The 17101-nt window shown below is 41.8% G+C and overlaps 1 protein-coding gene across 1 annotated transcript in view; it reads left to right on the plus strand.

The window, feature by feature from the left end:
• The window catches only part of igdcc4 (immunoglobulin superfamily, DCC subclass, member 4), a 126724-nt gene that overhangs the window by 20099 nt on the left and 89524 nt on the right, over nt 1–17101 (plus strand). Inside the window, exon 2 of the mRNA XM_048563125.2 lies at nt 9101–9415. Coding sequence (XP_048419082.2) covers nt 9101–9415 — 315 coding nt within the window. The remainder of the gene's footprint in view (nt 1–9100; nt 9416–17101) is intronic.

Consider the following 17101-nt stretch of genomic DNA (forward strand, 5'->3'; position numbering starts at 1 on the left):
TTGAAAATAAGCAAGTAAGATCCTTAAAGTAGTCCATCTCTGGATTACTCCTCGGTCATCTGCAAGTGGGTATAAAAAAGGGAAGATATGGTAGATGGCTGTGTGGCTGGAAAGAATATGTGGGAGGGAGGGTTCAGATCCCGAGAATACTGTGACTGGCTTGGAGGAGATGACACTTGAACAAGCTGAACAGTGCGAGGACTTGAGTTCCATCTGTGAGTTTTGTCAGTGCTTTTGGGGAGGATTTAAGCTAAGTAAGCAAGGATGTGGGAATCACTAGAAAATAATAGAAAGTAATACTCTGGTGCATTGCTGGAGGGACAGCACTAAAATAGAGAATAGTAAGTTAATAGGTAGGGTCAGAGTGAAAAAGGAACCTAATTATGTCTCATAACAAAGTGTGAAGCTGGATGAACACAGCAGGCTAAGCAGCATCTCAGGAGCACAAAAGCTGATGTTTTGGGCCTAGACCCTTCATCACTTCTCTGATGAAGGGTCTAGGCCCGAAACATCAGCTTTTGTGCTCCTGAGATGCTGCTTGGCCTGCTGTGTTCATCCAGCTTCACACTTTGTTATCTTGGTTTCTCCAGCATCTGCCATTCCCATTATCTCTAATTATGTCTCAATGGGGATCTGGGTTACACTGCATGTATGTGAATTCATGGAGTACAGTTACTAATTTTGGAGAGCTGTAGACACATAGCATTGTAGGATTATGAAGTGATGAAAATGGAGTCCTGGTTAAAGGAAGGATACATCTGGTGTTGAACATCCTGGTTACAGGGTGTTCAGGAAAGATAGTAAAAGGGGAAAGAAACTGAGTGGTAATGTCTTTAGTTAAAGAGCATATTGCACTACTGGAAAAAGATGTTTCAGAGTGTTCAAGGACAGTATCAGTTTGGCTAGATCTAAGGAATAAAAACTGCAATTTCCCTGTTTCATGTAGTACGTAGACCAACTGCTACTGGGAAGATATAGAGCAACAAATCTGCAAGGAAAATAGAGAGTCTAAACATGGCAGTATAATGGTTCTTCCAGCTTTTAAGCTGGGAGAACGTTAATAGTGGATTTGCCCAGGGGTTGGTATAGGGATTTTTGCTTTTCCTGATATGTCTTACTTATCCAGATTTTGCTGTGGAAAGGATAATTTCAAAGTTTGCTGATGGCATAAAAATTGGCTGATGGCATAAAAATTGGGAGAACTGTAAATTGAGCGGGACAGCATGGAGCTTCAAAGGGATATAAACATAGTGGAATTGCCAGGTAAGTAGCAAATGAAGTTTGATGTGGAGAAGTGTGAGGTGATACACTTTGCTACAAAAAACATGTTGAGATAGTATAAAGGATACCAATCTAAAGGATGTGCAGGAACAGAGAAATGTTTGTGTGTATGTATATAAGCCATTAAAGGTTTAGGGCAGGAAGAGAGAGCTGTTAATAAAGATTTCATATATTTAATGGATTACAAGAGCAGAGAGGTTACGTTGAATTTGTCACTGGTTAGACCTCAGCTGAAGTATTGTGTTCCTATGACAGGGCACCCAGAACTGAACAATGTGAAGTCTTTGGACACAGCACCAAAGAGGTTTATGAGAATGATTCCAGGGATGAGACATATTAATTTTGAGGAAAGATTGGATATGTTGGGCCTGCTTTCCTTGGAGAGAGGATAGGTCTGATGCGATTTGATAGGTGGACGCTCTGACTTTTATTTAGGAGAAAATTCTTCACAGAAGTAGTAGAGCTTGGTATAGTTGTAACATTTAAGAGACATGTGGGTGGGTATATGATTTGGAAAGGTTTAGAGGGATATGTGCCAAATGCTGTCAAGTGGGATTAGGTCAGATTGGGATGTCTGACTGACGTGAGCAAGTTGGACCAAAGGGTCTGCTCCTGTGCTGTATGACTATATGACTCTATAATTCAATAATATTCAGATTAAAATCAGGGATATGTGGAAATATGGAGCATTTAGATCAACTATGAGCAAACACGTTGGTCTGTATGGTCTATTCCTATATGTTAGTCATATGTTCCTGATACTAGGCTTTATCTGTTCAAAATTCCTCATCTGCAAGAGCAGTTATTGACACATTGGCTTCCAGATCTCTACCAATGCTGTTATGGATTGATTACTTAAAAAAAATCCGACAGAAGAGGAATATCATTGTGACCTTCCTTTGGGAGAACCCTGTGATGATGCATTTAAAATTGGATGAGGTCACAATGGTTGCAGTGCTGAGCTGAGATTTTATTCCTCCCCAGAGGCAGCAGGGGGTGTTCAGTGATCTTGATTGTTCCTGTGCACATTTGCTGATTGGTTGTGCAGTTGCTTTGGGCATGTTGCTTGTATGATAATTTGTGCCAAAAAATAGTTTGTGGAATGAAGAACCTAAAATTGTCTAAAAAGGACAATTTTTGAAAAGGGTGTTACATCTTAACCACATTTCAGTTTCTCTGACCTCCTATCCATAAATACTGATTAATTTAATGCAGTTTTTCAGTAGATTTCCTAAATAGTTTCTGTTTAAGCACTTTTAATAATACATACTACAAATGTCCTTTTGATCCACTAAATTAGTAAAATTGGCTTATCCAAAAGAAATATGTGCAAAAGCTCGATTATATCCGTTTGCATATAACGAAAACCATTTTGTGCACTGGTTACTATTCTAGTGATGTTTCAATTAATTTTCTCCAAATTTCAAGGGGAAAAATTAAGAAGTTCAATGTGGAGAAATATGAGGTCATTCAGTTTGGCCGGAAGAGCTTTGAGAGATAATACAAATAGATGCATCTCTAAAGGGGTGTTGGACCTAAGAGACCTCTATTTTATATGCTAATGTTATTAAAGGTGACTGGGCATGTTGAAACTTGTTACTAAATCATACAGTACTGTAGGTTTTATTAATAGGAGCATAGAGTACAAGAAAAGTGTGCTTATATTGAATTTGTATAAGATTGGCTTGTCTTCAGCTGGTGTATCATTTCCAGTACTGGGTGCCATACAATTGGAAGGATGTCAAGGCATTGGGAAGAGCAGAAAAAAGTAGTGAGAATGATTTCAGGGATGAGAAACTTCAGTTAAGAGGGTAGATTGGAGAGGTTGGGGCTATTTTCCTCAGAAGCGAAGGCTGATAGGATACTTGTATTCGAAATTGAGGGATTTGAGAATCTGTTCCCACTGGTAAAAAGATCAAGAACAAGAAGACAGTGCTTTAAAGTAATTAGCAAAGAAAGCAAAAGCAACATGGGGAAAATCTTCTTCAAGCAGTACATGGTTAAGGTCTGAAATTCAATTAGTACATTTTGAAGGGTTAGCTCGCAGGCCACAATTTTCACGTTTCAGATCAAACTCAGGCTTTGCAAAGAAAGCAACTGGTGCAACCTCAGTGGAAAGGTTAATACACTACTGCTGGAATGTTGTTCAATATATTAATAGTTTAAATAGTACATAATGTGACTAACTAAAACATGTAGGAAATGCCACACCAAATGGAGACAGTACTGTCTTTATAACTCATGAGAAATTATGGTGTGTCAGTTTGTAATGTGCAGATTTCAGGTAACTGATTGCAACCTGGGCAAGTAAATCCCTGCAAATTCTGGTTTGCGCATTGATACTTCAGTGCTTAACTGAGGGAGTGCTGTGTTATCATCCCCTGCAAAACATTAAACCTCTCTATATGCTCAGGTGAATGTAAAAATCTGGTGGATTTATTTGAAGAAGAAATGAGAACTCTGCAAATGTAATGACTTACAATTAGCTGCCATCATTGTGATCTCCATGACGGGTACAAGGAGGGGACTGATTCACCAGCTGTTGGAATCAACCTGATAAACATTGCTTTCCAGCCAGCTCCTCATTCCTCACCCACACCCTGGAGTCCACATTCCCAAGGCAGCAACCATTTATGTATGGATATCACAGACATATGTTATGGCTAGAGATGGTTGAGGCTCCAGTTTCTTTTCAGCACGTAGCTGACCAAGAATCTCTCCTGCTACCACCTGCCATTTGTGTAAGTTAGATGATGATATTCAACCTGTTTGACCATGTCATGAATGTACCTTCCTTGCCATCAGGCCCTGGAATGGGACTTGAACCTGGAGCTGCTGGCTCAGGTGGGGATACAACTTACTATATCACAAGACCAACAGTTACGCTATGCAGACAGCAATATCAGTAAAAAGATATTGATATATCTATTGGTATGTGGTTTTAGAATTTGTTACGAAAAGATGAAGTCGTAAAAAGAGGATATATAAAATCAGGGACAGTGTTCAGCAGGTTAACTTTACATTGCTTTCTTTCTAGGTAATAAACAGTAGAAGGACATTTAATTCTGCTATGAATTGATTTATCATGTTTATTGTTAAGTCCACTAAAACTGTCAGGTTTCACTAAAATTGTAAGGTTTTTTGACAATCTTATCCTTGGTATTGTAATTCTTTTCATGAAGTAAGAGTGTTGCAAATTGGAAGAAAATAATCAGTCCGTTTGAATTGCCCAAATTCAGTTTAATTAGTTGTACTTCTACCCATTTGATAATTTTTCCCTGGTCATACTAAGATGTAGGTGGCATCTTCTGATTCCATTGCCCTTACCATTTTTTTATCACCAAATTTCACTTTGAGTTTTAGCCCAGTTACACAATTATTTGGCTCATAATGTCTAGATAATTATTGGATATCTTAATCCACTTTGCTATCACTTTTTCATATTTGGAAGATTTAAAAAATTTTTATTTTCTTCCCTACAGTGATCAATACTGTTCTTGGGAGGGGATTTCTGAAGAAGGGTCTAGGCCTGAAACGTAGGCCTTCCTGTTCCTCTGCTGCTTAGCCTGCTGTGTTCATCCAGCTCTACATTTTGTTATCACTGTTCTTGTGTTGGATTTGTGGACTTGACTGCTGCAGTTGATCTGTAAAAACTTGCGAAATAGAGTTGTTTTCTTTTACTGTATATCTTAGTGTATTGGTAAACAAATGTACTCTACAAGAATTGTTCCTCAGCAACAATTTCAAGAGTCAGCTTGCTTACCTAATATATAGAAGATCAGAAAGCCGGGCTAAGAGGCAGATCGTAACAAGGTGTGGAGCTAGAAGAACACAACAGGCCAGCCAGCATCAGAGGAGCAGGAAAGCTGACGTTTCGGGTTTGGACGCTTTCTTCAGAAATAGGGGAGGGGGAGGGGGGCTCAAATAAATAGAGAGAGTGGGTGGCGGTGATAGAAAGTGGATATTGGAGCAGAGAGGTGGGAGAGAATACGGACAGGTCAAGGAGGCAGGGATGAAGCTCATAAAGGTGAGGGTAGGTAGTAAGTAGGAATGTAGGTTGGTCTGTGAGGTGGGAGGAGTGGATAGGTAGGAGAGAAGACGGACATGTCCAGGAGGCAGGGATTGGGAGGGTGGGCGCTGGTATTGGAATGATGTCGGTGGTGGGGAGATTTTGAAGCTAGTAAAGTCCACATTGAGACGATTGGGTTGTAGGGTTCCAAGACGGAACATGAGGTGTTGTTCCTCCATTTTCCGCATGGCATCATTGTGACACTGGACAAGGCCCAGGATGGACATGTCGTCCAGGGAGGGGGAGTTGAAGTCATTCGCGACTGGGAGCTTTTTGTGGTTTGTTGCTTGTCGCAAACCAAGCATAGGTGTTCCACAAAGCGGTCTCCAAGCCTCCATTTGGTCTCCCTGATGCAGTGGAGGCCACAGCGGGAACAGCAGACATAATAGATCACATTAGTAAATGTGCAGGTGAACATCTGTTTTATATGGAAGGTTTTTTTGGGGCCTGGAAAGGAGGTGAGGGGGAAGGTGTCGGGGCAGGTGTAGCACCTCCTGCGGTTGCAGAGAAAAGTGTTGGGGGGTGGTGGGGCTAGTGGAGAGTGTGGAGTGGACGAGGGAGTCACAGAGAGAGCAGTCCCTCTAAGGCAGATAATAGTGGGTAGGGAAACATGTCCTATGTTGTGGGGTCAGATTGCAAGTGGCAGAAGTGGCAGAGAATGATGCATTGAATTGGGAGGTTAATGGGATGATACATGAAGACAAGGGGAATTCTGTCTTTGTTTTTATTGCTGGGAGGGGGTATGAGAGCTGAAGTAAACACAAGAGATGCGGTCGAGGGCGTTTTCGACCACTGGGGGCAGAGGGGATATTGTGGCCCTTGAAAAACGAGGACACCTGGGATGTCAGAGAGTGGAACACCTCTTCTTGGGAGCGGATATGGTGGAGGTGGAGGAATTTTGAATCGGGGATTGCGTTCTTGAGGGAAGGTGAGTGGGAGGAGGTGTATCCCTAAGAGGCAGATCAGCTTTGCACTGTATATGAACTTGGTTCTCTGTGTAATTTAGCAGCAAGTTTAGTGTTCATTGTTAGAGATGTTGAAAGGTATTCATTTGCCTCTGCAAAGCATGTATACAAGATAGAGTCATACAGCATGGATACAGACCCTTTAGTCCAACTAGTCCATGCTGACCATGTTCCTAAACTAAAGTAATCCCACCTGCCTGCATTTGGCTCATATCCTGCCAAACCCTTCCTATTCATGTACCTAGCCAAATGTATTTTAAACATTGTAACAGTACCTGCATCCACCACTTCCACTGGCAGTTCATTCCACACATGAGCCAGCCTCTTTTTTAAAACAAATTGGTCTCTCATGTCCTTTTTAAATCTTTCTCTTGTTACTTTCAAAATATGGCCCCTAGATTTGAACTCCCCCCACTTTAGGGAAAAGACCTTTGCTACTCACAGCATCTATACCCCTTATGATTTTATGAGGTCACCCCTCAACTTCCCGCACTCTAGAGATAAAGGCCCCAGTCTATCCAGCCTACTTTTATAAATCACCCTCCATTCCTGACAACATCCTGGTAAATCTTTTCTGTGAACCCTCTTTAGTTTAATAATATCCTTCCTATGGCAGGGCAACCAGAACTACATACAGTACTCCGGAAGAATCCTCACCAATGTCCTGTACAACCTCAACAATATGTCCCAACTCCGATACTCAAAAGGTCTGAGCAGTGAGGATGAGCGCACTTAGTGCCTTCTTAACCAACCTGTGATGCATATTTCAAAGAATATATGCCTGAATCCCTAGGTCTTTCTGTTCTGCAGCACTACCCACAGGAATAGCCCTCCAAGCTTGCGCTGACACATTTTACCTTTCCATACTAAAACTGTCTTCACTTACAGGATCCATACTTAAATTCTCTTCCTATTCATGTATTCACCCGGGTGCTTCTTGAATGTTGCTATTGTGTCTGCTTCCACCATTTTCATTAACAGCACATTCCAGTCACTTGCCAGTCCTGGTGTGGGAAAAACATGCCTTGCACATCTCTTGAATGCCCCTCCCTGGAACCTTGAATATGTGTCCCATAGTAATTGACCCCTCCACCTTGGAACAAAGCCTCATACTTTCCACTCTATCCATGCCATTCACAATCCTATAAACTTCTATCAGGTCACCCTTCAACCTCCTGCATTCCAGTAAAAACAAACCCAGTCTATCCAATTTATCTTCATAGCTAAAACCCCTCATACCAGGTAACATTGTGGTAAACCTTTTCTGGACCCTCTCCAAAGCATCTACATCCCTTGGTAGTGTGGTGACCAGAACTGGACACAATATTCCAAGTGTGACCTAACTAAAGTACTATAACAGCATAATTTGCCTAGCCTCATACTTATTGCCCCTTTCAAAGAAGGCAGGCATGCCATTGACCTTTTCTTACTACCTTATCTACCAATATTGTTACCTACAATGATCTCTGGACCTGCACCCTCATTAATTGTATAAGCGCTGCCCCTTTTTTGTTTTACCAAAATGCAATACCTTGCATTTAACCAAATTAAACTCCATCTACCACTTCTTAGCCCAATGACTCAGTTGATCAAGATCTCTTTGTAATCTTAGATAACCTGCTTCACTGTCCACTATGCCACCAACTTTGATGTCATCTGCAAACATAGTAATCATACCTTGTATATTCTCATCTAAGTCATTTATATAAATGAAAAACAAATGTGGATTCTTCATCGATCATTGCGGAATACTGCTGGCCACAGGCCTCCAGTCTGAAAAACAATCCTCCACCACTGTCCTCCGTCTCCTACCCTAGGGCCACTTTGTATCCAGTTGTCAAGTTCACACTGCATCCTATGTGATCTAATTTTCTAACTAGTCTACCGTGAGGAACCTCATCAAAGGCTTTACAAAAGTCCAAGTAAATCCTTCCTGCTTTCCTTCTTAAGAAAGCCCCTACATTCAAGATATTCATTTGATCCCAGTTGTCTCTATTTAATATGTTTTTTTTATTCTGGACTAGAACTTCAATATCTTTGTTCCATAACCTTACCAACCTTCACTCTAACAAGGAACATAATGCCTCTGAGCTCTCGTTATCACACTTCTGAAATAATATTGAGAATAATTTTTTTTGTAGTGGGCCATGTTAGATACATTTGTAAGGTTACATTGCAGTACTGTACCCTGACCGAAGGACAGTGAGAAGCAAAAGGTGCTTTTCAAGTTCTAAAAGGCATAAGTAGCTAATGATGTCGTGGAATGTACAAATATCTAATGTAATTCTTCACTAAGTAAGAATGTGCACTGTTCTGGTACATTTCTATTTAATGCAGAGGGCCCTCTTGTGGAACAGTGGTAATATCCTAACTCTGGAACGCCAGGGTTCAAGTCCCACCTACTCCAGAGGTGTGCGGTAACATCTGTAAACAGTTTGATTTGGAAAATTGTTTAAATAAAAGAAAAGTAAGAATAAGGTCCAGATTTCTGTTTTGATTTTCCTTTAACTAAACAGCGGATTGAATAAATGTTTAAATGTTCGTTTCATGCTATATTTCAAATTTATTGCAATGTGCAAACTAAAGTTTTATAGTATAGTAATATAGTCCTGGAAAATCTTTGCTTGAATCTGAAGGATAATATTGTGCAAGTGTACTGTATGGAATTGCACTAAAGAACATGTGCCCTTTAGTTTCCAATAAAACAACAAATAGAATTTAGCATTTGTGCATCACAGTTCTATTCAAATTCTAATTTTCTTGTCTTTTTACTTCTTTAATCTAGACAAAGTGAATTCTTTGGATTTGAGCTGCAGTATTGGCCCTTTGCAGGTAATACTGGAACCTAATCAAGCAGTCGTGTTAGATTGCAACCTTCCTGCTGTAGATGAGCCTGCCAACATAACATGGAATAAAGAGGGAATTCCTGTTGTGGATGAAGAACAGCACCATGTGGTTCCCAATGGATCACTCTACATTTCATATGTACCATGGGACTCTAAGAATCAAGATGGAAACAGCAGTGAAGGGAGTTATACCTGTATGTCCCAGAATTCATTTGGGGCCATAACTAGTCGAACTGCAGTGATCAGATTCTCCAGTAAGTGATTTTATGGTCACTTGGATGGCTGTTAAAGCATGAAACATTCACTGTCTACAGTATGAGAAATCATCTAATGACAATTGTTCAGCCATTAACTAACAGGATTATATTTCTGTTTTGCTAGCGAAAACTAAGTTAATTACGTGAATCATATTGGAGTTGTACAGCTGCACACACTCATTGGTTTGCTCAGAAATTTATGTCATTGCTTTGGGGATTATGATAACTGTTGGGAAAGTATTGCTGCATTGAGGAAATCGGCCCCTGATAAAAACAAATTGTCAGGCATTTTAACTCCAGTTTTTGCAGTGGACAGTTTGTGATTTTTGTGATGCTTAGGTTCTAAAACAAATTATTTGTGTATACCTTCAACTTCACTCTAAAAATACGAGAACTCATCCCTTTCTTTCGGTTATGCTATTTTAAGTATTCTGAATTAATTTTAAGATTAAAACAGCACTACTTGCATGTCAAAGAACATGATCAGCAAGTGATAGACAGAACTAAGTGATCCCACAACAGTTGGACCAAATCTGAGCTCTCCAGTCTGCCACATGATGTCTGAATGGTGGTGGACATCAAACAACTTGCTGCAGGAGGAGACTTCACAAATATCATCTTCAGTGATGGAGGAACATAGTACATCAATGCAAAAAAAAATTTGAAGCATTTGCAGCAATCTTCAGCCAGACATGCCAGGTGGATGATTCAGTTCAACCTCCTCCAGAGGTCCCCAGCATCATAGGTGCTGGTCTTCAGCCAATTCATTTAGCTCCATCTGATATTGAGAAATGGTTTAAGGCATTGGGTACTGCAAAGGCTATGGCCCTGTCAACATTCCAGCAATAGTACTGAAGACTTGTGTTCCAGAACTTGCTGCAACCCTAGCCAAGCGGTTCCAGTCCAGCTACAATGCTGGCATCTACCTGCCAAGGTAGAAAATTGCCCAGGTATGCCTGAATGTGAAGCAGGACTAATTGAACTTGGCCAGTTACCGCCTCATCAATCTCCTGTTTGATCATCAATAAAATAATGGACAATGCAATCAACGGTGCTATCAAGCAGCACATGCTGGTCAACAATGTACTCAGAGACCCAGTTTGGGTTTGCCAGGGCCACTCAGTTCCTGACTTCATTACAGTCTTGGTTCAAATGTGGGCACAAGAGCTGAATTTCAGAAGTGATGTGCGGTGAGTGTCCTTGACATCAAGGCTACAGTTGACCTAGTTATGGCATCAAGGAGGCCAAGCAAAGCAGGAGTCAGTGGGAATTAGGGTAAACTGTCCATTGATTGGAGTCATACTTGGTACATAAGAAAGTGAAGGCTTTTAGGAAAGGCTTTTGAATGTCAGTCATTACAGTTCGAGGACATCTCTACGGGAGTTCCTCGAGGCCACGACCAGGCCAAACTGTGTTCGGCTGCTTCGTCAACGACCTTCCCTCCATCATATATTTTACTCGACCTGTTGAGAGTTGTTGTGACACACAGGTAACTAGTCATTACTGGCTCAGAGGTAGGGACAGTACCACTGTACCATGAGGGCCTTTTCCCTCCATCATAAGATTATGGGTAGGGATGTTCACCAATTTTCAGCACCTTTTGAGACTCCTGCAACCCCTGTGCAATATTCAGGCTTAAGCTGAAAAATGATAATAAACATTTGTGCCCCACAAATGCCAAGAAGTGATCATCTCGCTTAAGAATTACTTAAGAATTTAACTATTTCCCCATGCCGTTCAATGGGCTTATCATCACTGGACCCCCACTGTCAGCATCATGGGGGTGTCACCATTGACCAGAAACTGAACTGGGCCATATAGATACTGTGGTTACAAGAGTAGGCCAGAGGCTAGGAATACTGCATTGAGAAACTCGCCTCTACCTCCTCAATCGTGTCTCTCGCATTTCCCGCACCTCATCCGTCACACCCCCTACCAGCGATAACAACCAAAACAGAATCCCCCTCGTCCTCATGTACCACCCCACCAACCTCCTAATCTACTGCATCGTCCTCCGACACTTCCGCCATCTGCAATCTGACCCCACTGCCAAAGACGTTTTTTCCTCCCCACCCTTATCTGCTTTCCAGAGGGACCACTCTCTCTATGACTCCCTTGTCTGCTTCATACGCCCCACCAGCTCCACTACTCCCAGCACTTTTCCCTGCAACTGCAGGAGGTGCTAAACCTGTCCCTGCACCCCTCCCCACCCCACCCCCATCCCAGGCCCCAAGAAGACTTTCCACATCAAGCAGATGTTCACTTGCACATCTGCTAATGTGGTATACTGTATCCACTGTTCCCGTTGTGGCCTCCTCTACATCGGGGAAACCATGCAGAGGCTTGGAGACTACTTTGTGGAACACCTACGCTCGGTTCGCAACAAACAACTACACCTCTCAGTCGCGAATCATTTCAACTCCCCCACCCACTCCTTGGATGACATGCCCATCCTGGGCCCCTTGCATTGCCACAATGATGCCACCCGAAGGCTGCAGGAAACAGCGTCTCATATTTCGCCTAGGAACCCTGTATCAATGTGGACTTCATAAGCTCCAACATCTCCTCTGTGCCGGCCACGTCCCAAAACCAGCCCAGCTCGTCCCTGCCTCCCTAACCCTTCCTCCCACCTCAAGCTCCACCCCCATCTCCTACCCACTAACCTCATCCCGCCTCCTTAACCTATCCATTTTCCCTGGACCGACCTATTTCCTCCCCAACTCGCCACCTACATTCACCTTTACTGGCTTCAACCCCGCCTCTTTGACCTGTCTGTATACTCTCCACCTATCTTCTCCTTTGAACATCTTCTATCCGCCTCCCCCCTCTCCGTATTTATTTCAGAATTCCCTTCCCCTCCCCCATTTCTGAAGAAAGGTCTCGACCTGAAACTGCAGATGCTGGAGAATCCGAGATAACAAAGTGTGGAGCTGGATGAACCCTTTTTTTCTGATGAAGGGTCTAGGCCCGAAACGTCAGCTTTTGTGCTCCTAAGATGCTGTTCAGCCTGCTGTGTTCATCCAGCTCCACACTCTGTTATCTCGGATTCTCCAGCATCTGCAGTTCCCGTTATCTCTGATCACAATTCTAACCTCACTGCGAAGCCTCTTCCAAGGATGCCTAACCTGAAGAAGTTACCCTCCTCCCTCTGGACCAATCTCAGGGGATCTCTCTCTGACTGCAACTCTCTTGTAATCTCTTCGGCCTTGAAACTGTTTGACCATGCCCTGAAGCAAACCAGTTACTGCAGCCACATCACCTTCCTCAGCACCTGCCTACGGAACCATATCATCACCAACGGACTACAGCCCACATTCAAGCCTTCCCAATTTGGCCCCAACCGTGACCATATCGAGAGATAATGGGAACTGCAGATGCTGGAGAATCCAAGATAACAAAGTGTGAAGCTGGATGAACACAGCTGGCCAAGCTGCTTGGCCTGCTGTGACCATACCTACCATTTTTTCCTGATGAATGGTCTAGGCCTGAAACGTCAGCTTTTGTGCTCTTAAAATGCTGCTCGGCCTGCTGTGTTCATCCAGCTGCACGCTTTGTTATCTTGACCCGAAACGTCAGCTTTCCTGCTCCTCTGATGTTGCTTGGCCTGACGTGTTCATCCAGCTCTACACCTTGTTATCGCTAACTCCTTACTGCCTGCCCATCACCTACAAGGCACGCATTTGATTGAATACTCCCCACTTGGCTTATTAACCCAACAACATTCAAAAAGCTTTACACCACCAGGACAAAGCAACGCATTTGATTGGCAATGCAAGCATTCACTTCTTGCACCACGGTTAGTAGCAAGAGTATGTGCAATCTACAGTATGTGCTGCAGAAATTTACCAAAGATTCTTAGATAGCACTGTCCAAATAAAAATCACTGCCATCTACAAGATCAAAAGCAACTGCAAGTTCCCCGCAAAGCTACTCATCATCCTGATTCGGAAATTTATGATTATTCCTTCAGTGTCACTGCAACAAAGTCCTGGAATTCTGTCTATAATGGCGTTGGTCAACTTGCAACTGTCAAATGCTGCAATTCAAGTAGGCAGCTCATCACCATCTTCTCAATGTGTAATCTAGCAATGAGCAATAATCACTGATCTAACCAATGATGCCCACATCCCATCAGTGAATAAAAACAGGCAATCTCAACCCTTGATAACAAAGTGTGAAGCTGGCTGAACACAGCAGGCCAAGCAGCATCTCAGGAGCACAAAAGCTGACGTTTCGGGCCTAGACCCTTCATCAGAGAGGGGGATGGGGAGAGGGAACTGGAATAAATAGGGAGAGAGGGGGAGGTGGACCGAAGATGGAGAGAAAAGAAGATAGGTGGAGAGGAGAGTATAGGTGAGGAGATGGGGAGGTGGGGAGGGGATAGGTTAGTCCAGGAAAGGTGGACAGGCCAAGGAGGTGGGATGAGGTTAGTAGGTAGGAAATGGAGGTGCGGCTTGGGGTGGGAGGAAGGGATGGGTGAGAGGAAGAACAGGTTAGGGAGGCAGAGACAGGTTGGACTGGTTTTGGGATGCAGTGGGTGGGGGGGAAGAGCTGGGCTGGTTGTGTGGTGCAGTGGGGGGACGGGACAAACTGGGCTGGTTTTGGGATGCGATGGGGGAAGGGGAGATTTTGAAACTGGTGAAGTCCACATTGATACCATTGGGCTGCAGGGTTCCCAAGCGGAATATGAGTTGCTGTTCCTGCAACCTTCGGGTGGCATCATTGTGGCACTGCAGGAGGCCCATGATGGACATCTCAACCCTTTACCAGTGTTGCATGAATCTGTGCACTTACTTTATGCTGGCAATTAGAATAGAAATATAGAAAGTAGGAATCAACCATTTGGCCCTTTTAAGCCTGCTCTGCCATTCACTGTGATCGTGGATGATCATCCAGCTCAGTACCCTGTTTCTGCTTTTTCCCTATACCCTTTTATCCTTAAAATCTATATCTGACTCTTCCTTGAAGATATTCAGTGTTTTGTCCACAATCGCGCTCTGTTGCAGAGAATTCCAGATGATCACTACTCTGGTTCAAGAAATTTCTCCTTATCTCATCCTAAATGACCCACTCCATACCCTTAGCTTGTCATCACTCGTTCTGGACTCCATAGTCATCGTACTTTGTGTACTTAAATTAATATTATGCTCAACATGTTTAAATTTTAAATTAGTTAGCAAATTGGCCATTTTTTTTACTCTACCAATTTATGTTTTCAATTGATCAAGAAAATATTGCCAAGACTTCTAATTTCAAATAATATCAGTAAAGCTCAGAGGTAAGTCTCCAAAAATAAGTTTAAGCTACCATTCCCGATCTTCAATGCAAAGGAGTTCAGCTGTAATGAAAAATCAGCTCCTGATTCCCTATACATTATGTTTTATTGGCATAGGGCAATTTCGGTCCCTTCAAATTAGAGTAGAATGTTTAGGTTAAATTGTGTAACCTGCTAGCTGATGAAAAGTGAACATTGCCTCTCAATGTTTGATTGGGTTGAATTGAAATTTATGAACAAAGAAAGGGTGAGGAACTGGTGTGAGGAACAGCACATTGACTTTGGATCATATCCTTTGTAATTCTGCTGACAAACTCAGATTTGAAAGTTATCTTTTTGATTCAATTTTTTCATTGACACATCTTCAGTTGTTTGAAGTGCTAGAAACTAAATTAAAGATACAATAGAAACAAAAAGCCATGAATCACAGAAACTGGAAATCTGAAACAACAGTGGAAAATGTAAGTCACCTTCCGTGGACAAGAGATATAAATTGATTCAATGTAGACTAGGCTAGTTCAGCATTTTCACATGTGGTGCGGGGAGGTACACATTTCAATTGGAGCAAAAAAGTTTAGCTCAACAACAACTATGATTTTCAGTTTAAATAAATGAGTAATTAAGAAGAAAAAGGTTTACCAAAAGCTGCTAAACAGCAGAGCTAACTAAAATTGTTGAGAAACAGAGCTAGAAGAGGCAGTTTAGCCTCAAAGTCCTGATTGCCAGGGTAGGGGATGGATACCGGCACTGAGCTTAGGAGGTGGATTTAACTGACCTTGCAATCACTTCTGGTGATGCATGCTGTGCATTCCTATGAAAGTTGGGTTGGAAACAGATTTCCTTTCAGCCTGGATTTCTTCCTCTATCTGTTTTATTGGGGTGGTAGGGAGAGGAAGGAGAGGACCGCTTGTGCTGCCTGGCTTAATCACTGCCTGGGTTTATATACATTCTCTGTCATTCAGACGTTTGAACTCTCTATGACATCCATGTGATTCTCCCTTGTGCACAATATGGTGCCATGCCTAAACCTGAGTGGTGTGTCTGAGTTAGGTCGGAAGGAGAATGCTGACAATCAAGCCCCACTATTCCATAAGCTATCACAGATTTATCTACCTAATTAAGCCACTGAATGATCAATTTGTCTTGCTATTTAATACAAAGCTTTCGTCATCAACAGGAAAATAACTTCATTGTAAGTAAACTTATTTTTTATAAAATGACAAAGGGGTTACTTATTGCTGCTGTGCAGTTGAAGATACACCCCTTTAAAATCCTCAATAAGCGAGCGCACGTGCGTTCACAAATCTGTGACACAAAAACAGACAATTTGACACAAACATTATGGATAGAAAAATATAGACATAGACATATAAAATCTTGTAGTTCGAGTCCAGACTGCAAGGGTGGGATGAGTTGTTGCTTGATTCTTTTTTTTGTTTATTTTAGTGATGTTTGCACTATCATATGGAGAACAATCATATGCACTATCATATGGATCAACAACAGTTGATCTTAAATTCAGTGGCTGATTTGTGGACCTAGCTTTTTTTAATTGTTTTAAACTTTCTTTTCAGAGCCTTCATGTTTTATCTTTTTTTCTTCATGATTGTTTAGTTTTTTGTTGGCTTGCTTTGAGCTGCAATTAGTTGGGAAGTGGAGCTGACCTAAGAAAAGTTTGCATCTGATTTGTGTACCACTTCTCTGCTCAACACAAGACTTATCAGAAAATGATGGAAAGCTAGTTTGTTGAAAGTTGTTCTTTCCTTTTTCTGACAAAGGACATGAAAATGCAACCTAACCCTCGATGATTGGAAAAACCCTGGATATTACAACAAAACAGATTAGAAAATTCTGGAAATGAACTAGTCATTAAGTGCAAACAATGAAAGAATAATAGAATTAAAGAATAATTAATTTATTATGTGGATTACATAGGCTGACACATTTATTGGTTATAAACCTATGTATATTTTTGAAAACTTGAATATTATGTCCCTTTTTAGGCTTGAAGTGACCAGATACGGAAAAGAGGCAGTAGAAGATAATGTTGTTAATGGGTAAAATACACTTCATACCATCAAAATGATGACTTGTCCTAAACGATATCTGTGGTAAAATGAATGGACAAAAGAATCTATAAACAAATAAGTTGGTCATAAGCACAAAATCTTAAATGAAAACCAAATGTGCTGTTAGCACAAGTAGATTGACTAACTGCATTTTTATTTATTCAGAGGATAAATGTGTCGATGGCAAGGCCAGAATTTACTGTCAGTCCCTAATTGTCAAAGGGATGATGGAGTGAGCTGCTGCCTCAAATCCCTGTTGTACATGTGATGTTAGATGTTATTAAGGTGCTACGAGAACTTCAGAATTTTGATCCAGTGATAATGAAGGAGAATATATAT

Source organism: Stegostoma tigrinum, chromosome 33 (assembly GCF_030684315.1).
Source record: "Stegostoma tigrinum isolate sSteTig4 chromosome 33, sSteTig4.hap1, whole genome shotgun sequence".
Classification (NCBI taxonomy): Eukaryota; Metazoa; Chordata; class Chondrichthyes; order Orectolobiformes; family Stegostomatidae; genus Stegostoma; species Stegostoma tigrinum.